The sequence below is a fragment of the Homalodisca vitripennis genome, chromosome 8, assembly GCF_021130785.1.
Source record: "Homalodisca vitripennis isolate AUS2020 chromosome 8, UT_GWSS_2.1, whole genome shotgun sequence".
Taxonomy (NCBI): domain Eukaryota; kingdom Metazoa; phylum Arthropoda; class Insecta; order Hemiptera; family Cicadellidae; genus Homalodisca; species Homalodisca vitripennis.
Window position 1 is genome coordinate 15,043,026 of NC_060214.1, and position 27,738 is coordinate 15,070,763.

Consider the following 27,738-nt stretch of genomic DNA (forward strand, 5'->3'; position numbering starts at 1 on the left):
CTTCTAGCCGTTTGGAGGTAGCAGCGAGGAGCGGTATACTGCTGTTTCCCGCGGGCTGAGTATTTCCGCGCTAAAAATAGTACGCGGAGTCCAGCACACGCTGTCTGCAGCCTGGACTTTCTGTAGACCGCTCGGCGAGTTCCTGGACTGTAGTTGTGAACCGCCCTTAACACCTCTACCACTCTTACCATGGTAAGGTTCTCTAGTTATGTTTGCTACGGCATACCTGGATAGGGCTTATGGCGGATTTTAGGAAAATGTACCCATAAAACTTGCCCAACAGTTTGATATACACTAACAAATATTTTTAACAAAAATAAACACTAATTTATTTTCCCAAAGAAAATTTAAAAAATATTATTCACAAGATTTTGTACAAAATTGGCAATTAAATAACAAACTTAACACTAATATCGTCTTACAAGTAAATTTATGAAATTAATATCTGAAATAAAATAAAATATAAATGCACGTACACGTTTAAATAAAAATACTAGTGCCTCCAATACTAAGGCCCCAAAGAATAACGTATAATTTAACTTGAAACTCGCTTTTACTTAAATTTAGAAAATAAGTACAATTGTATAGAAACTAGTTAATCCTAACCTCTAACAATCAAAATCTGTTTTTTTTTTTACAAAATAAACAATTAAATTACAAAATCAACACTAATATTGTCTTATAAGTAAATTTACAAAATTAATATTTCATATGAAATTATATTAATGCACAAAAAAATTTATAACAATACTGTGTAGGGTCTCAGAAAACGAAGCCCATTTCGAGGTTCCTTATAATAATTCATTTAACTTTTAACCACTAAAGAATCTTTGAACCCGCTTTTACTTAAATTTATAAAATAAATACAACTGTATAGAAACTACATAATCTTAACGTTTGTAAAATGTATCATAACATGTACTCATAAAACGTGCTCAAAAATTTGATATACATTAAGAAATATTTTTAATAAAAATAAGAATATATATTTTGTACAAAATTGGCAATTAAATAACAAACATAACACTAATATTGTCTTATAAATAAATTTACAAAGTTAATATTTCAAATAAAATATAGATACACATACACATAATAAATATATATAAATATATAATAATAAATAAAAAAATACTAGGCCCTCAGTGGGTAAAACCCCGTTTTGAGGTTCGTTTTAAAAGTTAATTTAACTTGTAAGCACCGAAGAATAACATATTTAACTTCATCTTAAAACCCGATTTTACTTAAAAATCTAGAAAATAAGTAGTCTAAGAAAATATATAGAAACTACCTAATTCTAACCTTTGCTAACAATGAAATAAAATTTCAAGACTCTTGGAGCTATTGGAAAAATGTTTAAATAGTACTAAATGTTAATGAAACAATACTTTTCCAAACGTTTTATTTTTTGAACGAGGCCTTTCGAAACCAAAGGTTTAATCATCAGGCGACTCCACAAATAAAAGTATTGTTTTTAGTACTAATTAAATAAAAGTAAAGAGAGATATAAACACAACTTTCGGGATTGTAATATAATCAAATGTGTGTAGTCTAATAATTGAATCGATGCATTTAAATTCGGTAAACTTTGATCAGTTTTTTAAAAAGGTTGGATTTAAAATGACATTTTTAACGATAAAAATTTGTTGGCGAAATTAATGAGTGAAGTGTTAATAATAACTCGGTAAGTTGCCTAACGATACAGTGTTTAAAAAATATGTTTAGTAGGCCTACTATAACAATAAAATACTGGACAATCGTGTTGGAAAATAAGAATTTTTTATAAATTACAAGGGATGCAGGTTTTAACTCAATTACCTGTATCTACAAGCTCTCCAACATTCATTTGAAAATAAAATAAAATAGACTCCAAAGTTAGTGTCATTTAAATATAGTGAGTCATAACTTTATATTTAATTTTAAACTATTGTACTTAATACATGAAAGGTTTATATACATTATAATATTGTTATCCAAATATTAAAATGTATGTCCAGGACGACTAATGAAAATGTATGTATTGATAATTTAGTGCGTATTAGTAAATTATTTATAAGATATGCCGTTGGTTAAACTTTACTCTTGAAAATGGATTGCATCATTGGTGTTAGTTTTAGCAAAATTATGGACTATGATTGTTTTATTATGTGTGGGTTAAAGTTGGCACAGTACAGATGTATCTATCAATTGATCAATTATTTTAAAAGTTGCATAGTTTGACCACACCAATTAATTAGTTAACATGTATTGTGTTAAAACTTCACTTTGTCGCAAAACACTCATTATAATTGATTACTCATTACAATTATAGCTGAGGTTCTCAGTGAATAGCCAACAATACAAACACTGAATAAACAACGGCAGCTCTCAATGTGGGCCATGTCTTGTCACAGTAAATCTGCTCTAAATCAGTTATTTATTATTCGGTTAAAATAACTCTGGTGTCATTAGATTTGTAATAATCTTCTATAAAAACTGTTATTCTTGCAATTATTGATAAAAAATATTAGTTTTTAAGATATTCAAAGTTTAAAAGTTTTAATGTACAATCATTTGTAAAATACTAAAGATAATTCCATTATATTTTTTCAGTTGCTAGCCTTTTTATTACAAACACTTAAGCCAAATTTGGTGTAATTTAATTTATTACTTGTTAATATGTTAATTTTTTATAAAAACACATACAGACAGACAGATGGGAAACTAAGCATCGGAGACCCATGTTCATATGGTGAAATATGTTTGTCTTGACCTGAGCAATAACGTGGTATACCTTTGTCCAGAGAGTTACGGGACACCCTGTATATAGTGTTTGATCAAACTCTAATATTATTCTCTTTTAGTTTTTCTTTGACAAAAGTATATTTGCAATCTTTATAAGACGCAAACTTTATAAATCATAAAAAATCTGCCAATGCCGGAGAATGTTCTATAATGTTTTACATTTAACTAAATTAAAAAAAAAAATACATTCAGAACATTTTTTCACAAACCCAAACGAAATGTCAACGAGCAATGTAGATGTTATATTCTAACCCCCGATTTTTACTGCGCCACTATTCTTTACAGTTTTCAGATTCAAATAGAGAAACAGAATGGTGAATAATTTCAAACCTATTGTAGTACCTTAGTTGCCTAATCAGAATAATTATTATGAAGACCTTCTTGGCAAAGAAGATTTTGTTCGAAGATTCCCAAAACGAATCAGGCCAATTAATAGAGTTGCCACATTAAGCTTAATTCTTTGAAAGTAATAAACGTCCGTTTTATTTGGCTCAGTAGAATTATATCTTATTTTTATCACTAGTTTACTCACAAAAATAAGTAAAAAAACCAAGGAGCTTCCATTAATTACATTTTGTAAAAATATACAGGGTGTTTCGCGTGAGGTTGGCACAACTTCAGGAAATGATAGTAGACACAAAAACAAACAAAAAAGTTCTAATAAACATAATATGTCCTATCTCGCTACGTTTAGTGTCTGTCAGTCCATATGTGTTTTTTCCATATGCGTTTTTTACTAAAAGAAGTTCCTATCTCAGAACTGATTATACAAATTACATAAAAATTGGCATTCATGTTCAGATCATAAAAGGATCATTAACAACATTAAATATACATAACTTTCTATTTCAAAGTGGCGGTATTTAGAAATTGTCAAACTTTAATATCCAAAAAACGTTTTGATCGTACGTAAAAATTAAAAAAAAAATAATTATTTTTGTTGCCAGTGTTTGACTGGTTCTAAGAATTCCAGTAAGATTTCGTAAATACTGACTAACTAAAATTGTTGTAGTTATTTTCTTTCTCAACCGATTTAAGCAAGTTTGCTATCGTTAGTTTTGCAATGAAATGTGCAAAAATAGTTATTGCTAAATAATTGAATCCCAAATAGCACTTGCTCCCAAGGGACTCGAATCCGGATCTCTCACTTGCGACGAGTGCGCTACCACTACACCACTGGCCCTTACTTTTTATTATTAAATTAAACTAGCATATGATCGTAACACCAAATACCTGTCTAACGATTTTTATTTACACTAATTAAATTGTTAATGGCCACTGAGAGATCCGGATTCGAGTCCCGGCGGGGAAAGTACTTTTTGTCATTGAATGTTTATTGAAATTATATAAACTCTCGTATATACAATAGAGTATTAAAAGATTATAGTTGGCTATGAATGTGTATCACAAATAAAAAAAAACTGAAAAGTTTTAACAAAATTCGTCATGATCTGAATAAAGTATATATTCGAATCGTTATTTATTTTATCTCTCCACTGAAATGCGTTATTTATTTAAATGACAATTTTCTCAATAATTCTAGTAATAATTAATATTCACTATATTAAATGGAGTAGGGCAATTAAAATACTGCAAAATTAAATGTAATGAATATTACGGTTAACATTGTGAATAAATCAAATTATAATCATCTTAAATATATAAAATACATTTCTGTGTAGCAGTTCGACTTGTTGACGATCCAAATACCCCAATGCTACCATAGCAGTAGCAAGATAAGCTTAACAGGTATTTCCAATGTTGCCATTAAGATACCTTGATAGGAATACTGGAAAAGCCATTGTTTTCTCAAAACTGTCATGGGACTAACAAGACAGGAATGCTGCAAAGCCATTCTTTTTAAAAACTGACATGGGACTAACAAGACAGAAATGCTGCAAAGCCATTGTTTTTTAAAAACTGACGTGGGACTAACAAGACAGAAATGCTGCAAAGCCGTTGTTTTTTAAAAACTGACATGGGACTAACAAGACAGAAATGCTGGCAAAGTCGTTGTTTTTTAAAAACTGACGTGGGACTAACAAGACAGAAATGCTGGCAAAGCCATTGTTTTTTAAAATCTTACGTAAGACTAACAAGACAGAAATGCTGCAAAGCCATTGTTTTTTTAAAAACTGACGTGGGACTAACAATACAGAAATGCTGCAAAGCCATTGTTTTTTAAAAACTGACGTGAGACTAACAAGACAGAAATGCTGCAAAGCCATTGTTTTTTAAAATCTTACGTAAGACTAACAAGACAGAAATGCTGCAAGCCATTGTTTTTTTAAAAACTGACGTGGGACTAACAAGACAGAAATGCTGCAAAGCCATTGTTTTTTAAAAACTGACATAGGACTAACAATACAGAAATTCTGCAAAGCCATTGTTTTTTAAAAAACTGACGTGGGACCAACAAGACAGAAGTGCTGGCAAAGCTATTGTTTTCTCAAAATTGACATGAGTCTAAAGAGGCTGAAATTTTGCCAAAGCCATGCCAGGTATGCCACTACATAGTTGGCAAAATCAAATTATTGGTGAAACCATAGTATATGATCAAAGGGTGATAGAACATTTTTGAAAGCCTAGATTGTACTTAATAATATTTTTAGGCTGAAAAGAAAAGAGGGCTAAGTGTAAAAGCAAAAATATGCATATTAAATTTAGTGGCAATTGCCAGAAAAGACATTTTTAGGATGTTTAGCGGTGATTATAAGGAACGGGCGATCTCTTAGTCTTAAGTTGAGATGATCTGGCAGATCAACAAAAAATGTATCTCGAAAACCTTATGATTGCTACTGGCATAAACAGTTCCTCGACCAAAGGTCTGATTTCAAATAAAAGGCTGCGATATAGTCTGAATATAGCTCGGCTATTGCAACATGCCATTGCAGAACAAAGCGCAAGTAAACGAAGCAGACGTTACCAGTACAATAACGTCTGAACGATGGGCTCGACTGTTTACAAACACGTTGAGTTGAGGTAACATTAGCAGTGATGAGTCACGACCTGTTTACACGCCAGTTTCACCTCTTCTGAGTAACTTATACAGTATAATCCCCAGTTTCAGTCCAGAGTTTCCCCAGTTGCTGTTTAAATGAACTTATAGGTAACAGGATTTTGGACTTTTGCCATCGTTATATATTTGACAAATGTATAACACAACGTTTCGAGGATTGGAATCTATCCTCTTTGTCAGGTGGGGGAGGTATGGTTGAACACCTTTCTTTCGCTTCCTTTTTTTCTCTCTGTTCTATATTTTTGTATGTATAAATATCTCTCCAACCTGACGAAGAGGATAGATTCCAATCCTCGAAACGTTGTGTTATAATTTTTGTAACACATAACGATGGCAAAAGTCCTAAATTTTGTTATCTGTTTAAAATTTCCGTCGTCAGCAACAAACTTTAAACAGAGAATCCCCTACCTGACGAAGAGGGTAGATTCTAATCCTCGAAACGTTTGGTTATACTTTTTGCAACATATAACGATGGCAAATGTTCGAAATCCTGTCATCCTTTCAAACGTTCTATAATAGAACGCTCTGTTACTGTGTTACTGATGGTATTGTATTGTAAAATATCACTGAACGATGGCAAATGTCCGGAAAATCCTTTTTTTTCTCTATCCTTCCTTTAAACCAAACTTCAAACAAAAGATATTATATAGTTAAGGCACTTTCTGATATTCCTTTACTAACCTATTCTTCTTTTTTCTTTAAGCAAAATAAACATTTAACATTATATCGCCCAGAAAACCTATGTTCTATTCATACACTCAATTGACACTCGAAATAAACTCGTTCAATGTTCAAAGATTCACAAAGAATAGGTTTTAAAGTTGCAAATGAAATAATTTCTGAAACTTATTGATAGTGTACATGTACTAAGGTTACATGGACCGAAAAATACATTTTTAAACAACTTTGTAAGTTCTTACCAATAACTAAATAGTCCTAGAAATCAAATTATTTTATATCAAAATGAATATTTGCAAATTATATTCCAATGGAATTTTGTCGAGGTGGGTTATAAAAACATAATCAAGTGCAAAAAGAATTATGACAATGGAATACTGGTTTTTAAACTGTTTCATATAAAACATTAACTGTATATAAACCAATAAATAAAGTACTCCCAGGAAAATATTATTTACTTACTTATTAGCATACATAATCATTATTTTCCATTCCTATGATACATTAAAACTTTTGTTTAGTGATTATTTAATACAAGCATTTACATAACTTTACTCAGAGTAGCATATTGGTTAACATAAACACTGAGAATGCTAAAGCCTCGAAAAATGTTCAATATCTCATAATGCTCTACTAATTACAAATTACTAAAAAACTAATTACTAGAACCTACAATAATATGTGTTTTTATTATGTAACTAAATATACGTTTATTTTTTCAGGATGATCTGCCACCAGAACAGATTTCAGGTAAGGGGCTGTGAATATCTATATATATAAAAATGAAACTGTTCGTGTGTAACAGCATCACTCACAAACGGCTGGACAGATTCGCCTAATTTTTTTTTAAATTTGTTCGTCTTGATCTGTAGAAGGTTATAGGATACTTTTTATCCCTTTCCCGATTCAGGATTCCGCCCCACTGGTTACAGAAATACCCGTAAGAAATGCATTGCAGCAAACATATGTTATTAAGTGAAAGAGTCTTTTCAAATTTTTAATCAGCTGTTCTTTGTAAACATATATAATGCGACAAAAAATTGTTGTTATTTTTGACAGTAACTAAGTAAACATAAATATTTTTGACGTTTCTATGTAAACAAACATTTTTTGACATTTACAACGTGTCATTTTTCCACGAAGAAGGTTTCTATGCTATATCTATTGATGTAACTCGCCTCCAGGTGGCGTTGCCAAAGATAATAGTTTTCAAAGCGCCTGCACATTATAAACTGCAATTACGAGACAGTTACGAATATTTAATAGCCAAACACTATTTGAAGGCGCTAAGCTATGATGTATATTTATCTTGAAGATAAATTTATGGTTGAACTTAAAGCTTGAGTGTTAGACCACTTTATAATAAAACACATGTACGTGTACAATGGCTATAAACATATACAGATTTTCTTGATCGTGGCAACAAAGTAAACTCTACATCGGCGTTAAAAATATAATTTACTTGAGCTAGAAGTGCACATACACGGGTAACGCTTACGAAAAGCGTGCGAAGCCGCGGGAAACAGCTAGTAATATTCTACAATAATATAATATTACACAATATAAGCTGTTATGTTTGGTAAACTTATGGTTAAGTGTTTAGGTTTTGAATTCCTCGGTAAATCAAATCAGATAAGGTTACAATGAAACTTGCCAAACCACTAGCTATTATTTTGTACAATTACATCACTTTTACTCTAAAAAAACTTAATATTTTTTAAAATACCTGATATGGAGAAATCTGAACCGTCTCATCTCTTGACAGTTTTTTAAATTGAAGTATTCAAGTAAATTTATCAATTGAAGCAATTTGTTTTAAACATTGCCACTGTGGTACGATTTTTAAATTGCGAGCTCTATGGTTAAATGAGAAAGCCAACTTTTTATTTCTTTGTGCTGACGTCCATTTTACAAAATGGTAGGCGAATGCAATAGCTAGTGATTTTATTTGAAATATTTCAGATATGTTTGAAGACACTGGCTCTACTATAACGAGAAACAAACATATTAAATCCAAGCAATACAAAGTGTTTTACAAAAGAATAACAACATTATTGTAAATAAGTTTACACAAATAAATTTCTGTTGCAAATTGTCGTATTGAGTTCCTTAAAATCAACCAACAGTTTGAAAATATAAAAATGTAAAGTTAATTTTGTTTGAAAGAATAGAGTTCAAAAGCGTAAATATTACTTTGGTTAAAATCTATATATATATATATATATATATATATATATATATATATATATATATATATATATTTATATATATAAGAAAGTCGTTACACTATTTATAACTCAAGAACGGCTGAACCGATTTGGCTGAAAGTTGGTAGGGAGGTAGCTAAGAACTGGGAGAAGGACATAGGATACTTTTTATCCCGTTCCCGATTCAGGATTCTGCCCCACTGGACTCTAAAAGTTACGGAAATACCCGTAAGAAATGCATCGCAGCAAACATATGTTATTAGGTGAAAGAGCCTGTTCAAATTGAATCAGCTGTTCTTTGTAAACTTATATAATGCAACAAAAGAAATATATGTTTATATAATTTAATTACCATTTTAAATTTCTTTACATAGAGTAAGCTTAAGAGAAACAGCAAATTTTGTTTCAACTGTTTCTGCAATCACTGTTAAGCATATACTTTACTATCCAGATTATAAAATTCAAATTTTACGTAAAAATTCACCTTTAACTGCAATATTTATCTAATATAAACCATGCTCGTGCTTGGATCAGAAGAGCAATGCAGATATCAAAATTACTATCTTACGTTGGCTACAATAATATAAAGAGTGTTATAAAACCAACCTTAGTTGTTTTTTTTTTTTTTTTTGACAGAAGTATGGTTCTCAGAACTCCGTGCGTACATATTCTCACGATCGAGACAACAAAGCAAGCTCAATCATGGCGTCGGAGATATAACTAATTCGACCCAGAAGTGATGCACTCGCAAAGCCTAAAATAAAAACCATACGCAATTTCGCTTAACATCTGAAGCTCATAATCATTAGACTGTAATAATATGTACCTAAAATATACCTATTTTCGTTTCAAAATTACATTGAGGGCCATAATTTATTACATCGTATGTGCGCTAATGAATTTCGACTTTTTGACTCCTGTCCACGCTGGGCTAATATAGTTCAGTTGTGTACAAAAATCATAAAATGCTGGAGAAAAATTCCAGTTATTTCACAGGTGCATATTGAGACTGTTTTAACATTTAAATCTTAAATAGATCATGAGCTTGGAGTATCTTTCAGTGACTATCATTTACCTCAGAAGGGTAATAACGACGTTCAAAAGAAATATGCCTCCTATGTCCCAATTTTTCTGTAGGAAATCGCGTGCGAAGCCGTGGGTAACTGGGTATCTGGTTGTAATTGGTATTTTATTGAAAATCAAGAGTTTTCGTTATAAAATACTACAAATTTATTGACGAACTAGCTGTTACCCAGGCTAATCGCGCATAATTGCTTTACTAAGTAATATAAGGACTTTGGTTCTAAAGATTGCGTGCGAAGCCGCGGGTAACAGCTAGTATTGTTATAAAACATGATTTGTTCATCAGAGAACTATATTTTAATGCCTTAAAGGCATCACATAATATGCTAGTTTTTTCAAAAATTTAACAACACTACTTTTTTACAGTTTAAACTGTTACAAATTTGCTATAACAAGCTACGTTTACATATATTATACAAAATGTCACTTACGTCATGTAATAACCGAATCTCAACACATTCATTGCTACTTTAATAACCATAAATCCTTTGATTTCCTCTTCAGATAATGTTTGTATGAACCGGGAACCCACGTATCGAGGCACATCGCCTATGAAAGGACTAGCTTGACTAGGTCATCTCGAATGTGCTAATATTTCAATCTGGATTTTGGCCACGTTTCCGATACAACCTATGATCCTTGATAGGACCATAGGTTGCAGTATTCCGTATTTTAAGATACTTATGTGGTTTCTCTTATAATCGTCCCCGCGAACAACGCTTCTGTTTGTCCTTTCATCGTGAAGGTGCGAATATTATCTGCGTAACATGGAGAACTCAGAGCATTTCCAAGGACGTAGCCACCGAGGGGACCCAATGGGTCCGGAATCCCCCCAATTTGTAAAATGTTCAATTACTTTTTTAGTAAACGATTATTATTTCAATAATTTAGTATTACTCACATGTACTGTTGAAAGATCGCTCTCAAAAAAGAAAGTGGTCAAGAACTTTTTAAGGAATAAAATGGGGCCTTACTCTCTGTCCACTACGGGAAAATATCAGTTTTCTGGATCCCCTCCTCGCAATTTTTTCCTGGCTACATTCTTGGGCATTTCGTACATAATTACTATACCACATACTATTACTATTCATTATCCTACAAACTTCGTGGATATGCAAGGTCACGCCGCGTAAACTAATACATGCTAATAGCATGCACGTAAAGTTTAATGGGATTATTGATTTTTTACATGATTCAAAGCTCAGTACTATTTATGACATTAATTCACGCTAGGTCCAGATAGATATTTGTTAGCGCGCAAAAATCCCATGCCTGCACTGGGATTTGAACCCTGGCCCCTCGGAATGAGAAGCTACGACGCTAACCGTTCAGCTACGAGGGACAGCGCTCTCAGTAGTGTGGTAGAGCTGGTTTACAGTTCCACATTATGGTGCGTAATATGTTAATGCAATTTGGCGCGCACTAAAGTTCTAACGCGTTATATCCGCTGCAACGATTGTGTTCCGGAAGACTAACCGGTTTGGCGTATTCCCAAGTGACAGGTGCTCGGTAATAATTTATAAAATACTGTCCAGCTAAGAATAGTGTATATCAACATGTAAATGTTCTTATTTAGTGCAGAATGTGTTTATAAAAGCTACGTTCAATATTTTCTTGGCTAAATTTAGATTTATACTACTTAATTAAACAATTAAAAATACTCAGCCTTAAAATACAATTTCTTAACACACGAATACTAATAAATAATACATTTTGCCGTTTCATGTGAGTCTATAATTAAAATTAAATTGCTCATAATGCTGTCATGTTAAGGTATTGCCTTTTTACGAGTGCTATACAATAAAAGCATAAAATCGTTTCAGAAGGCATTTTTCCTTAGAGGTTCGATCTGGTTTTAACTGCATGATGAATACTCTAAATAGAAAAATTAGATAGATAGAGAGTAAATAAATTGTATGAAGGATTATTTTACTATATGGTGAGTATCAGAACTAGATTAGCTAGACGAAAAGTAATTTTACTAAATAACGAACGATGTATTAAGGGGAAGAACAATTTAACTAGACAAATGATAAATTAATTATATGAAACATATTCTAACGGGAATTCCTTTAAACAGGGGGAAAATGATCTGATGAAGAATAATTATTTTAATTGAACTGCGAAATATTCAGGGATAATCTAACTCCTGAAACGTACTGGATAGGATATATTATAACATTACAAGGAAAATTTCAATCTATCAATCTGTATTTATTCCAAAGAGTTTATTTTTTTCAAGTTTCACCACTCTATAGTTTGAAATTCGTACTTTAATACTACCTTCACTGAGCGACATTTACTAAAGGCGTTCCAATTGCTAACGTATCCCAAAGTGTTCTGTGCAAGACCTTCAAACTTGATTTTCTTGAAAACAGAACCAATTTATAAACCAATGGTGAAGTTCCCTCGAAATAATTCTTTCAACTTCACGAAACTTCTATGACCAAAAATAAACCAATTATTAAGGATCCGAAAGGCCATTCTTGAAGTTGTGTTGTCCGTCGGTCCAATAGGTCGTGTAGGGAATCTTTCAGGGAGCTGGGGTTGCTGACTTTGCCCTGCCTCTACATTCTTGAGGTGATCACGTACTGCAAATCAAAGTGTGATTTGGTTCGTGGCGGTGACGTTCACCAATATGGGACAAGAGACAGGGACAATTTTCGAAGTAGCCAATACAGATTGACGTTATCACAACACCTCCCGCAACAAGTTGGTGTCAGACTCATCAACAAGCTCCCTGAGAGTGTAAAAAATTCCATCAATCAAAATCAATTAAAAACTCGTCTCAAATGCCTTTTGGTGTCAAAAGCGTTTTATTCTGTCGATGAATTCATGATGAGCCGCTGGGAGGTCTAAATTTGCACAGTATTTAAATAATCAGTTTGTATGTGTTTGCTCTGGATCTGGAGTCGGTATGTATCTGTTTGCTTTGGATCTGGAGTCAGTTTGAATGTGTCTGAGCGAATGTATGAATTGTAAGTGTGAATGTGTATGATGGTATAGTTGGGACTATTTATTTTTGTTTATGACGATTGCGATACAATGTTAAATTGTTTAAAAAATGCAATAAAGAGATTATTATTATTATAGCTCTTGTTAGAAAGGTCCTAGATATTTAGGTCCCCCTTGCTCCAAGGGAGATTTCCATTGATTTTAGGATCAAAAAGTAAAAAGGAGAGTCCTTCCGTACAGATGAGCCGAGGGATCTGCGCGCGCAGGCTGGCCGGCCTGTTTGGTGGGTGGGGGAGAGGGGCGTCTTTTTCCAAAAACATTGGGCTTTCCCTTAGAGTCCATCTTTGGTATTCTCGTGACCCAAGAGGCAAGAACTGGAATATTTATTGATTTATTCAGTTGTCTCGTGGTTATGTTCCAATAAAAGGTGTTTCGATAGTTCAGTTCTTTTGAAATAAATCACAGAATGACAGCGCGTAGGTGAAGCCAATGTTTTGTGGATGGCTAGTACAGCCTCGGCCGCGCGCACAGATCCCTTGGCCCATCTGGACTACATATTTCGTTACGTCCCTTCTGTGGTATAGGTTTATTAATAGAGGCTACTTAATCTTTATTTTGTTCTTTTTTCCGCGGAAACCTACTTCAACTGAAATGCTCCCCTGAACTCCTAATAATAAAATCGATACTAAAAGTCATTATTTGTGTGTCCATATTGTTCAAGATGCATTCCATACTTTATGGCATTTATGGCTTTTTAAGGCCGTGCAATCGATGTTGTGCTCCACGTGAAATTAAAGGGATCTAAAGTAAGCAATTTAGACCATTTTGTTATTTGGCCCGAATAAAAATTTTGAAATTTGTACAGTATGTACATAAGTTATAGATTTAGAGAGTGACACGTTTTTGATTTATGAAAACATAACTTCGGGAAGAAAACACATTTTAAAGCACACAATATTACTAAAATTATATTTAATTATAAACATATAATTAACTTAATAAATGAAATATGAACGATAAAAATATCACTCTCTGAAGTTACACACTGTAAAAATTTCAATTTTTGTATTGAGCCGTTTTTATTTTGCTCTATTTCTTTACATTCAGGAAAATCATTGTAAAGCGCAATGTTTTTAACCAAATTTTTTTGAAAATCCAAAATTGATTGCACCACTTTAATTGTGGGTGGGGGGGGGGCTAAGACTATTTAAAAATGTATTGAAACAAACGAAGACCTTTGCTGTGGAGGTTTACGTTTTTGGGATAAATTTACGGAGAAAAAAAGTTGATTTTATCTCTATATATATACATCCTTGAAGGGGGGGAGGGGGTTGATGGACAGCACTCTATGTACAATGAGCTGTAAATACAATATTTTTCACTACTTCTTGTAATACTATGCAATATATGATTATGAATCGTAGTTATCCCCATTCCAAAATAAAATTGTAGATACGCCCCTGGACACGTCAAATTCTACTGACGGGTCTCCCCCAGTCTAGTCTAGTGAGACCGACAAGCAGTCGAGTCCCCTTGCCCAGAAATAGCTCCCTCTCTCCCCTCCACACCTTGTCCAGATTGTGTTTCACAGTTATCTGGTCCGGAGAGACACTTCGCCTGGAAACTATATAAACTAATCAATTATAAAGTTTTTATGTATAAATAAATATTCAGAATCAGAAAACCGAGAAGTGCTCGGTATTTTACAGGTAAATCATGTTTTGGATTCATTTTATGATATACTTGTCCGCAAACGATAAAACTATAAATGCCATGGCTACTGAGCAAAAGATGCGTTCATGTTTCTTATTTTTATGAACACTTCCAAATATGGGTGACTGTTAAAAAAGACGTACTAATTCAATTGAAAAGTTTGGTTGCTCCATTAAAATTCGTCCATGCAAACAACAGTTACCAAGAGAATTTTTATTTATGCGATTAGAAACACGTTCCTCAGGGAAATGCAATGCACCGCAATGGATACACAAAATTTCAAATAGTCCTTAGGCGTGATATTGCACAGCTGCAGTAACGGGACATTTATATGTCGGTAAATAATTATTAAGTTTTAAAACCCTTCGACGTCTTCCATCTCGACGTCTTTGTTCTTCTAATCGGTATTCTCGTTGTTCGTTATTGTCAGTAGCTACACGCTGTGCCGCACGCTGCCGCAAATCGTGTAGACGTCAAAACATCTAAACCGTGAGACTTTTCTGCTCGTATAATGTCAGTTAAGGTTTGCTGGCATTTGACTTTAGCAGTACGTGTGGGACGAAGTATATGAAATAGATTTAATTTCAGAGTGAAATTATTCATCAACTTATATTAAAATCAAAATTTCCTTTCTGTTTGAACCTTCGTTAATTTGTACAAAAAATTTGATTATTACTCTTTGGCATTTCATCAGCTGTAAGGATTGGGTTACTACTCTTGTTATGATACGTCAGATGTCATTGACAGTAGAATGCAAACAAAGAAATAAATATTGACTTTGTAGCAGTTTTTCATTGCTTAACGCGGATAAAGCAACGTTTTCTAAAAATTCAGATGATTTTATATATATATATATATATATATATATATATATATATATATATATGTATTATATATTGTATATATATTTTGTAAACCTTTTCATGCGCTAATGAGGAGGGGGGAGGGGAAGGGTAAATTCAACTTTTAATAATGACGTCACATCTCATTTCAAAGACATCGATGAAACGGGAAACCCTATTCAAAACAATTAACTTTAGATGGCCATTATTTTTTTTATTTTAAAATGCTGTACCAATGTGTAAAGGTGGTATTTAAGAGAACAAAATTTAGATAGCAAGAAGAAAGAATGTAGTGTGACAAACTTTGTACAGCTCTTAAAATTTATTTTTGTCAATTAACGACAAAAAAACCTATACGATAGGTCATAAAACGTATCCATTACAAAAAATTAAATCACAAGATTATAATAACGTCTATTAGTTCTTGTATCGTTATTTAGCTGTATTTTATATAAGACATATTTCCGCAACTCTGTTACTTGTTACTGGTTAATATAAGTTACATCCGATGTTCTTGGACCTAATTCTTGGCGGATTAATAACCTAAGTGGCACGCGTACTAATATTTTCTCTCGTGAACTTTGTAGCTGCCGAGAAACATCTCGCGAGCCACGTCCGCGAGTTCAACCGAGTCTCTGATTTCAACTTCGAGGGCTTTTAGGCTTCTAGTTTACTACTCTTCACTTTTTTCCGACTACAGCTACAATTTCGAGCCAAGATGCTGACGCCCGCGCTTGTGAGTCGACATCAACGTGAAATGAAGTCAATTTTAAAGCTTTCAATAATTATTAAGTTCGTACGCAAAATTCCCATAGAACATTGGAACCATTAGGCCCACCTCCATGATATCATTTAGTTGTTTATCATTCTATTTGTCAGCAAGGTGGCAATACATTATTTTATTTTTAACTCTAGAAGTGGTGCTTTTATGTTTATTTGCCAAAATTAAACATATAAGTAAACTTTGCAAATCGAGTATTCATTACTTCAACCTCAGCGGTATCCAACCCCATGTGTTTCGTCCATTCGGTACATCCTTTAATGATTGACATAGTGAAAGCATTTTCTATTTGATCCGTTTAAACAGTTTCAGAAATTTCCTAATTGATTTAGGTGCATAATTGTTTGTTGTTATAATTGTTAGGCTTATAATATAATTATTGTTTTAGGCTTAAGGAAATAAGTTTTTACATTTTTATTATTATTTTGCAGTACTGAGGAAGGCTTTTGATGCCTTCGACCGAGAGAGGTCTGGAAGTATCCCAACAGACATGGTTGCAGACATCCTGAGGTTGATGGGACAACCCTTCAACAAGAAGATCCTTGACGAACTCATAGAGGAGGTGGATGCAGATAGTAAGTGACATACGATACATTTTTGATTGGTATAAAAGCCCTTCAAGGGGAATCAACTGAAGAAATAGAAGGTTTAGAGCACGATACTTGAATTTTATTAAACGATTTGAAGAAGTTTTGGATTATTTTACATCAAATTTTGATAGTTTCCGTACAAGTTCTTTCACGTTTGGTTCAGAGCTAGAAATCGGATCAGAATCTTGATTGACTTTGAATCGAGATAAAAAAAATAACAAATTAAGGTCAGGTTTTGATTAAATATGAATCAGACTAAAATTGACCAATTGAGAGAAATTCCAGGAATTTTAAGAACCTAAAGGAGTTGGTGAGGTCCAAATGGATTTAGATCCAAGACTAAGTCAATTGTGGAAAATGTTAAACTTTCGATTTTCAATTTCGTGGTGATATTGTTACATTAGTGACAACCTTAAACTGTGTTCTTGTAGTCAGTAAAGCGTTTGAACAAAAATGGAAATATGATTGTGGTCGTATATTTAAAATGAATCTTTTAAGAGTTTTTCGATGGAAAACATCGTTTCACAATTCAGAAAATATAGGTTATTAAAGGGGAATTGTTATATACTAAGAGAATAAACCAAGGCAATAAAGATAAACCTTTTTTAATTAATAGATATCCATTTTGTGTGGTAAATTATCATATGGACAACTCAATGCTACGGTTTTACTGAATTGTGATCAAACAAATACAACTAAGTTTCAATTCTTTTCAGAATCTGGAAGACTGGAATTTGACGAATTCGTTACATTAGCAGCTAAGTTCATCGTTGAAGAAGACGACGAGGCAATGCAGAAAGAGCTGAGAGAGGCTTTCAGACTTTACGACAAAGAAGGTAAATTAATCATCTCGTCAATGTTAATCTTATAAAATGTTTCTGGTATTAAGTAAAGTTATTGAAAACGTAAATTTTTCATAATAAACGGAACTAAAAAATTGAAAATGAATAATACTGATGAGCAGTGTGTTTGTGTAGGTAATGGCTACATCCCCACATTCTGTCTGAAAGAGATCCTGAGAGAGCTGGATGACCAGTTGACCAACGAGGAACTGGACATGATGATTGACGTTAGTGTATTTGTGTAGGTAATGGCTACATCCCCACATTCTGCCTGAAAGAGATCCTGAGAGAGCTGGATGACCAGTTGACCAACGAGGAACTGGACATGATGATTGACGTTAGTGTGTTTGTGTAGGTAATGGCTACATCCCCACATTCTGTCTGAAAGAGATCCTGAGAGAGCTGGATGACCAGTTGACCAACGAGGAACTGGACATGATGATTGACGTTAGTGTATTTGTGTAGGTAATGGCTACATCCCCACATTCTGCCTGAAAGAGATCCTGAGAGAGCTGGATGACCAGTTGACCAACGAGGAACTGGACATGATGATTGACGTTAGTGTGTTTGTGTAGGTAATGGCTACATCCCCACATTCTGCCTGAAAGAGATCCTGAGAGAGCTGGATGACCAGTCGACCAACGAGGAACTGGACATGATGATTGACGTTAGTGTATTTGTGTAGGTAATGGCTACATCCCCACATTCTGCCTGAAAGAGATCCTGAGAGAGCTGGATGACCAGTTGACCAACGAGGAACTGGACATGATGATTGACGTTAGTGTGTTTGTGTAGGTAATGGCTACATCCCCACATTCTGTCTGAAAGAGATCCTGAGAGAGCTGGATGACCAGTTGGCCAACGAGGAACTGGACATGATGATTGACTGATATGTTGTTCTGTTGTGCTACATCCCCACATTCTGCCTGATCCAGAGAGCTGATGACCTTGACCGATTGACTAGGAACTGGACATGATGATTGACGAGATCGACTCAGACGGATCAGGCACAGTTGACTTCGATGGTAAATAAATGCAATTTTACGACATTAGATTTCTCCTCTTTAGTAATAAAGTTTACTATCATGGTTTTTATCAGTATCAGTAGAAAGTAATATAGCCGAACTCAGCAGGGTTCACTTCTGGCTGGTTTATAACATCCAGTTGAACCTACCACTGGGTACAGCAAAATCCGATGAGTCACTTAAATCTGGGTAACCTTATGGATGTCCAGGAGCAGCACATCACTAACCGCAAATGTCGAGATTCTGGGGTTCAAGGGCAATTTGATAGGTCTAGTCTACTGCGGGAGATGACTGTTGGAGTTGGTAGAGTTAAAAGGGTTCTTACCAGCTTAGACATATGGATATGCCACCCCCTGTCTGCTTTGATTGGAGAGGCTGGTTCAGAACTGGCCTCCGCTTTTTCCTAGAGGACATGACTTGAGATTAGTGCCCTAGATTCTTCTTCATGGAACTCGATAGGAGGCGCCCTTACCCCCTACCTTACCCATCCAGAATATCCTGTCACTCCGGAAGCAGCGCTAAGGTTCTTATCCCTATAAGAACCTACTAAGACTTAGCCCCTACTAAGTGCAATTATAAGCTTCTTGTCCTAAGAGAACAACAAAAAGAAAAGAAAGTAATATAGCCCACTCACTAAATAAGAAGTATTCAGTAACGAATGATTAAAATAACGTAAATTAGTACTTAATGCTTATAATATTGATTTTGGCTAGCACAGACCAATGCCGCCTTCTGAAGACAGTGGCGTACATAGAGAAAATTATTTAGGGGGGTTGGCATGTACTGGGTGGCGTTTAGGAAGTACAAAATATCCCACAAAAAAAAGGGTTCGGGAATCTTCCCCAATGAAATATTGAGCTTTAAGGCCTCATAAGTGTGTTCTAGCTTAAAACAAGCAACTGGGTGCAATTTTAATATTTTTCTTTCAAATTTTCAAAGGGCTCAAACCTCCTAAGCTTCCCCCTTATATACGCCCATATAATAAGGTGTTACGCGCGGGGGTCTGTCACTACTTCGTGATTTAGAGCACACGATTTTTAGATTATAATTTCTTCTGCTTTGTGTTACCCCAAATTTAATTAAATATATATTCGAAGTATTATATTATTAAGATTTTCGACTACTTCCTAAATGCTTTTAATGTAAAATCTTCTTTTAGATAATAATTCCTAGAAATAACACTTAAATAACTGGAATCCTTTTTGAGCTATCTGACTAAAAGTATGACACAGTCAACTTTAACATACACCTGTGGAATTATTTTTTTTTATTACATGTTTATAAATTCGATTTTGCGCATGACCACGTAGAATGACATCGAAACTAACTTTTACGTACAGCAAAAAGGTAAAATAAAAACAAAATTTATAATGAAACATATTAAATAACAATTTTACTGTTAAACAGTGAGAATTAAATATAGACCTAAACTAGTTTAGTTATTTACCATGTTATAATTTAGCTATTTAAGTTAAGATAATGATGCTAATGAAGCATAGTTATGCTTATTTTAAATAAGTCCCACCATACTCATACCTTAATGAGACACAGGTGACTAACCTGTAGTGTGGGACTCTCACAAAAGACGTGAACTACCCACTAAAAACCTCCTGTATACTTCAGGATCATAACCCGGAAAACAGTTTGTCACATTACTTCAGGTTAGGTCTGATTTTAACATAAGCCAACCTGGCCCTCGAAGAACTACGGTCCAGACCGCAGATGATCCAGAACATCCTAAATATGACTTTAAGGTTGTGCTCGCGCCATTATCGCAAAACTCTGACCGCTAGATCGCAGCAACACCGTTTCCTGTTTTTTTACCGTTCCTGCGATAAGCAGCCAGCTGGTCCATTCTCCCTCCATTCCAAGTACCGGAAATCAGTTATCTGTCCTACCTGCTCATCTCTCTCAATCCTCCTGAACCCTAGATCTGGCAGTTTCTAAAATAGCAGGGTACTATTTCATGTCTTGCATGTGTTCCTTTAGAAATTAGTAACACATATTTTTAATACATCAAGTAATTGGTATTGCTGTATTCATGAAAATTTATTTATGTACCAATTTGTATCGTCATATATTAATTTTAAGAGGTTGAATGCACGGGCGTCGCCGCCATAGAGGATGCAGCCCCCCATTTTTCGTTTTTGTCAACCCCCCCTCCCCCAAAATACTTTGGGGTTGTTTCAGTTTAAGTATACCTCCTTTAAGCAAGGGGTCAATTTGGATTGTTATAATGTACTGTAAAGAGAGACAAGTCTACAATTTTAAAGTTAATGTTTACGTTGTAATGTGTTAGACCGCATTTAATAACAGTAGTGTGTGTAATATTAAACCTGATAATAAGTTTTTATTTAATACATACATACACACACACATGTATATATAAGTATATAATATTATATATATATATATATATATTATATATATATATATATATATATATATATATATATACATATATATAACTATAACTTTTTGAAAAGTATATGTATATATATATATATACTTTTCAAAAAGTTTCTGGGGGAGTACCTTCGGATCCCCCAAATGTTTTAAATGCTAAAGACACGGATGGAACGTACTAATGTAACATTTGAAACACAATGAAATAGCCAAACGTTGCTAAAATTGGTTTTTAAAACTTTAAAAATAAAACAGGAATGAAACTTAGATATAATCCCGAGTTGGTTGTAAACAGTACAAAATAGAAAGCAGAGTTAATGATATGTTATTATTTTTAACTGTTAGTATTTTTTCGGAAAGGAGCGTAAAATGAGACGCGTTGGCGAAGAGCCAAGGTCGCCCAGGTGTTGGTACAGCTCATACGATCTGGCGTTACTCGGGCGAGTATTTCAGGGCAATTAATGACAACATTAGATACGTGCTAATAGGTTAAACCAGACTATATTTAGCAAGCATAAATATATATATATATATATATATATATATATATATATATATATATATATATATATATATATATATATACGCCTCACTTTTCTAATAACTGAGGAAGACAAAGCATTCTATTTCCATGAATGGGTGCGTATTTTGCATTCAATAATGTGGTTCGTTTTTGATGCTGTCTACTGTGTGGAGTTCACGAGTAGAGTTAGGGCTCCCTGTCAATCACTTTTCATGCATTTCTAAAAACATTGTGCATGCTAGACTATGAATAAGTTACTAAAGTTTTTTTTTTTATAAAACGACATTATGTATTTAATTTGTAATTACAATAAATTGAAATGATAAGATTTCGGGCTTTTGCCATCGTTAAAGGTTATTAAAGGTAGCCTATAACACAACGTTTCGAGGATTGGAGTCTATCCTCTTCGTCAGGTGTGGGAGGTATTAATACATACGAAAATAACGAATACAAAGAAGTAAAGAGATGGGAAAGAAAAAGGTCAAATATAACCCAAAAGGTGCTTGGAGTCCAGTCCAGGCGTTGTCTCTGCTCAGGATGCAAGTTCCTGGAGGATAACGTTAACTTCTACTTGTGGTTTGTGCTCGGGACTTGCGTCCTGTGCAGTGACAACGCCTGGACTGGACTCTAAGCAGCTTTTGGGTATATTTCAACCTTTTTCTTTCCCTTATTTACTTCTTTCTGTTTGCTATTTTTGTATATATTAATACCTCCCCCACTAATCCTCGAAACGTTGTTTTATACCTTTTATAATCTATAACGATGGCAAATTACCGAAATCCTGTTATCCTTCCTTTCAACGTCAATAACAAACTTTAAACAATAAATTATTATAATCTTAATACATATTTTCCGAAATTTGAAAAATTGTATGTTTGCATTGTATTATTAATCGTACTGTTTAGGTCGTTGTTCTTGATTTATGTTTGTATCTATTAAACTATTTTCATTTGTTGGTAATTCTAATGTTGGTACTGTAATTATTTTATTATGATTGTAACATTGATTAGTATTATTAACTGTAGTGTTACTTTTGTAGTTACCAATTTACTTCATACGTCAACAATTTTAATCATTTACAACAACTACATGGATTAAAAAAACATTGATAACACAAATAAAATATACGGCCACCTTGTAATGGTTACCACAAATTGGCAAATTTATATAAATAATAAGTATATAATTAAATAGGCACTATACACATGTACGATAATTATCTACAAATTTCGTTAGTTCGTCAAATCAAGAGGTCTGATTAAATAATACACAGTATTAACTCTAATGTTAACAACGACTAAAATGATACTCTTTAGTTGAATAAGGGAAATGAGGACAGTGCGGATAGGATTACACTAGGGTACAGGGGTGGGGTAAGTATGACGGTATATTTTTGGAATGGCTAGTACAAAGACTTCCTCATACCCTTCGCTACATCACTCGTGAACTCCCCACAGTAATTCCCATCGTACACTATATATAGTATGCCAGTTCAACACCAATGCGTTTCTTCTCCAAATTCCTTTCAATCACACCTTACCTACTTCTCAGAGATACTTTCCAATTACAGTACTGTAGACCTCTGACTTGATTGCGCGCGAGAGGAATGCGGCAGCCATTGCTGGGGCGCTTCTCCGTCACCGTCTACGACCCCAACCGAAAACATCGGTTCTGTCAACATTGACAGCCCAACCCTCTGAATATACCTCTTCATATCATAATATCAATATCATAATATCACTATTACACTATTTGTAGCCTATTCAACACATTTATTTTTTTAATAAATAGTTTATTTCTGGAGTAATACTTCATGATGAACACTTGATACTTGGTAATTGGCAATAGAAAACACAATTTCAAATTGAACTTATATTATTATGTAAACATAAACCAGAATAAGTTGTGAAATACATGAAATATATTGATAATACATTATAATAAATATGTTGATAATATATTATAATAGTTGGTGTATAATTAAAAAAATATAATAAAAACAGAGTATTTTTGTTAAATATTTTATAAAACACTGAAGTGAGAAGTGGTAATTTACAGTACGGTATTTGCCCAATACATAATACATTGTTTAAGTTAAAAGTTACAAGTTGATATTTGAGGAAGTAGATTCTATTTGATTTCTAACATAAAAAAGGGAAAACAGCAGGAAATTTTGCTACTATATATATATATATATATATATATATATATATATAATATATATATATATATATATAATGTGCTATTTTACGACTTACAATTTAATCATCACTTGTACTTGGAAGAGGTTGAGCCAGTTCACTGTCAGATATTTCTTCCTCACTGTCATCTGACACTTCACTGTCACTGCTGTCCATTCCGCCCAACTCAATCACGAATTTGTCGATGGCATCTTCCATCAAGGCCGTCCTGTTCCCAGTAGTGTTGTTGTTCTAGCTTCAAGGTGTGGTTTTGTGAAGCCTTCCCAGTCGATCTTGCTAACAGAACTTTGCGCTTCTCGTGTTGCCTCTTCCAGTTTCGTTAGTGACAGGTCTCCTCTTATGTTGTTTCCTTTCACCACTCTCTTGATTTTAGCCCAGGCCAGCTCAATTGGGTTTAATTCACACATGTAGGGTGGTAATCTGAGAACCGCATGGCCTCGCCTCTTTAACGCCACGTCGATGCGATACACCTTTTCTTTAGGTTTGTGCTTTTCTATCAGCTCGTACAACTGAAACTTTTTCATATCTGCTGAGCATTGTATGTTGTTACTCTGCAGCCAGTCTATCATTTCCTTTTTCACAGCGTACTTTGTTGGCGCCTTATTTTCTTGATGGCAATGATAGGGTGCATTGTCCATTACAATAAACACTTTTTTCTGGAAGGTTAGGCAGGAGTTTTTCTTCAGCCCATTTCTCAAAATTATTACCATTCATTTGTCCGTGGTAATCCCCCTTCGCTTTACCCGCCCTAAAAATTAAAGCAGCCCCTTTAAGAAATCCATCTGTAGAACCCGTGTTTACAACAATCAGTCTGTTGGAATGAACTTGTGTTCGTCAAACACACCCAGGCACTTCATCACTACTCCAGCACTTCCCGAATGTCAAATTGTTGTCCACCCATGTCTCATCAATGTAAAATTATTGGTCTTTTTTCATGTCGAAACCGTTGGATATCTCTCAAATAACGAGCACGCCAATTAACTATGTCTGGCCGCTCAATAAGAATTTTTCTTAGTTTGTTACACCGTTTCCACTTAAATCCCATTTGGTGCAGGAGTCTTCGTAGGGTTTCTTCTTTCCAAGGGAAGTCAAGTTTTTCTTTTAAAGCAATTAACAGTTTAGGAACAGTGGGCACTTTCTTCCTCACTAAATATAAAGTCACTCACCACATCTCGAACGACTCTTCTATCAAAATCACCATATAAAATTTCTTCTCCTCCGAGTACGGCCTTTTCTTACCAGGCGTAGTTAAAGGTGTCTCTCCAGCTGCATCTCCTTCCTTTCTAATGCTAGAAATTGTCCTCACCGAAACACCAGTGTAATTCTTGACTCGCAAATTGCTCTGTTTCATTAAGTGCTGCAAATTACCAGTTCTCGCTTCTTCGTCACACTTACTTATCACTCTCCTTATCACTTCTCTTGCTTCACTATGCACAGTCTGTCCTCTTTTACGCACCGACGCCATTCTCACAACTAACTAGTAGCTACTGAGCGTGTAACAGCGCTAGCGCAGTGACTTTCCGTGGCGCCGTACACAAACATCATGAATAGTACGTGCGGTTGCTAGGCAACGACCTATTTGGCCCAATCGCGGAGCGGAACTTCCCCCTCACCCCTGTGTCCCCTCGCACGCAAACAAGTCAGAGGTCTACAGTAGCTATCTACCGAGGATCGTATCATTTTACGAGTCATTTACAAGTAAACAGTGCACACGATTGCTACTATGGTCCGTTTGCGCTACTGGAGACAGCATGTGAACCAGCCTATCATGTCTGACGTCACTGCAATGACGTCACTCTCAACACTCGTTGAACGGACTATAATTTTAACTATTACTTATATTTACGCGGCCAGTATCACACGATTGCTACTATGGTCCGTTTGCGCTAATGGAGACAGCATGTGAACCAGCCTGTCACGTCTGACGTCACTCTCAACACTCGTTGAACGGACTATAATTCTAACTATTACTTTTATTTACGCGGCCAGTGTCACACGATTGCTACTATGGTCCGTTTGCGCTGCTGGAGACAGCATGTGAACCAGCCTGTCACGTCACTGTCATGACGTCACTCTCAACACTCGTTGAACGGACTATAATTCTAACTATTACTTATATTTACACGGCCAGTGTCACACGATTGCTACTATGGTCCGTTTGCGCTGCTGGAGACAGCATGTGAACCAGCCTGTCAAGTCTGGCGTCACTCTCAACATTCGTTGAACGGACTATTACTTATATTTACGCGGCCAGTGCCGTAACTAACATTTATCTAAATAATACCAGACATCTAAATGGACTGTAATACTTAGACGTTAGTTACGATTGTAACTAAAGTAGTTCAGTGTGTAATGTTGATGTTAACATATATTGATTGCTACATATCAGCCCATTGACCCATGCTTATTTACCCTAGTTTGAATTGGCTACCATCCACATGCCTAGGTGAACGCTTGTTTTCGTTGACAATGTGCCAATAAGATGAGATCTATTTAAGTTGCATTCATAGAAAATATTCCGTTACATTTTATCACTCTGTTAGTAATGTTGGTTTTATGTATTTATACAACAAGTAATTAAGAGAGAAAGTTTTATTTTTGATTACATTTATAAAATAAAATTTAATTAAAACCCTTTGGCTTTGTTAATATTGGATGACATAACACTACTTATTACACCTTTGCCCAACAAATTTTAAGAAAAATTAATTATATTGTACTTCTTTTGAGTGCATAAAAGGTTGGTTCCCAGTAATAAAAAATAATTACATCTAGTATTGTGGCAGTTATACAATTTTAAAATCAAGTTTTAAGTTATGTTGGGTAGGCAAATATATGAATGCAAATAATATGAATATATATATATATATATATATATATATATATGTCTTTGATTTATTTGCTAAAACCACCTAACATAATGACAATGCTTTCCCAAGCATTTATTAGAAGTTAGTACCTGCCCATGCCAGAGGGTTTTTATTCCTTTTTGCAATGCATTGGTAAATAATGTGCATCTCTGTTATTTGTTACATAAATTTAAGTATTGTCAACCTAATTATAGATTAAAATTAAAATTTTTCTGAGCATTTTCTCAACATGAAAATATGTGATATTTACTAATTATGTTCAATACAATTACGAATATCAAACTAAAAGTATTGAATTATTACACCTAAACATAAATATTTTTAATATATGAAGTAAAAAATGTGCTAAATTTCTTCAATTTTTTAAAATGTGAAATGTCTATGGCTTTAGAAATTGTGAAAAGTTGTACTACCAGCACTAAAAATGCTAAATGTATGCCAGAATTTTGGAGAAAATATGTTTGAACATACCTGAATAGAGTATTAAATTCAATACTATTTTTAAAAACAACTTATGATTAAAGGTTCAAAAATTTTAGAAATGTACCTGAAACAATTTTATTTAAAAAAAAGTAGGATATCTCATCAAAGCCTGAAAATAAACAAAAACTATGTTTAACAGTTTGTATTTTATTCTCATTGAAGAAAAATTTATTATTCAGTTTACTAACCATAATATGATACTTCAGAGGATGTGCGTTGAGGAGAAATTGTTCCTAAACCTTTCACTACCAACATCTGGTTATAAATCTCAGTATGAAACTGCTGTAGTCGTAATAAATCTATTACCGTACTATCGTTTCCGTAAAACTGCATTTATTACAAAATGGCTTTATGACATTTAAAAACATTAGTAGTACAGATTTGCTTGTATGTGTAAATAATGTATTGGTAATTACAGATACAGTATTCTTCTTTAAACAATGTTATGGCACTTAAGTTTAATAGAAATATAATTCGAATTGTTTTGTTGCAGAATTCATGGAGATGATGACTGGAGAATAATACTGACTTGTTCTTCTTCTTCTTCACAATGAATCTCGTTTGTGTTCCTCTTTTATACTACAATTCTACAAGACTACTTTATCATCAAAAACAGCATTTTCTAATTTGTTTTTGTGTTATTTATAAATAAATATTCAACTGTTAAACTATTCTGGTTTTGTTATGGCGTTCTTTGTTTAAAATATCCTTCGTGCTGTTTAATGTTTTGATTTCC

At 33.9% G+C, this 27,738-nt stretch overlaps 1 protein-coding gene across 2 annotated transcripts; it reads left to right on the top strand.

Annotated features, from left to right (window-relative positions):
* On the top strand, positions 1-27,673 carry LOC124367340 (troponin C, isoallergen Bla g 6.0301). Of its 2 annotated transcripts, XM_046824085.1 has the most exons (7): positions 1-192; positions 7,204-7,231; positions 16,494-16,637; positions 17,369-17,488; positions 17,630-17,709; positions 18,468-18,519; positions 27,496-27,673. In XM_046824085.1, exons 1-7 carry the CDS (start codon positions 190-192, stop codon positions 27,522-27,524), a joined length of 456 nt encoding a protein of 151 aa, XP_046680041.1. In that variant the 5' UTR covers positions 1-189; the 3' UTR covers positions 27,525-27,673. The 2 variants fall into 2 exon arrangements, with proteins under 2 accessions (XP_046680041.1, XP_046680042.1); XM_046824086.1 differs by lacking the exons at positions 17,630-17,709; positions 18,468-18,519; positions 27,496-27,673 and adding an exon at positions 17,740-17,884.
* The last annotated feature ends 65 nt before the right edge of the window (positions 27,674-27,738 follow it).

What these genes read in the sequence shown, in the direction of transcription:
- LOC124367340 (XM_046824085.1), top strand. An exon ending in AGAGGAGGTGGATGCAGATA is followed by an intron (nt 16,638 to 17,368) that starts GTAAGTGACATA and finishes AATTCTTTTCAG; the next exon opens with AATCTGGAAGACTGGAATTT. An exon ending in TGACCAACGAGGAACTGGAC is followed by an intron (nt 17,710 to 18,467) that starts ATGATGATTGAC and finishes TAGGAACTGGAC; the next exon opens with ATGATGATTGACGAGATCGA.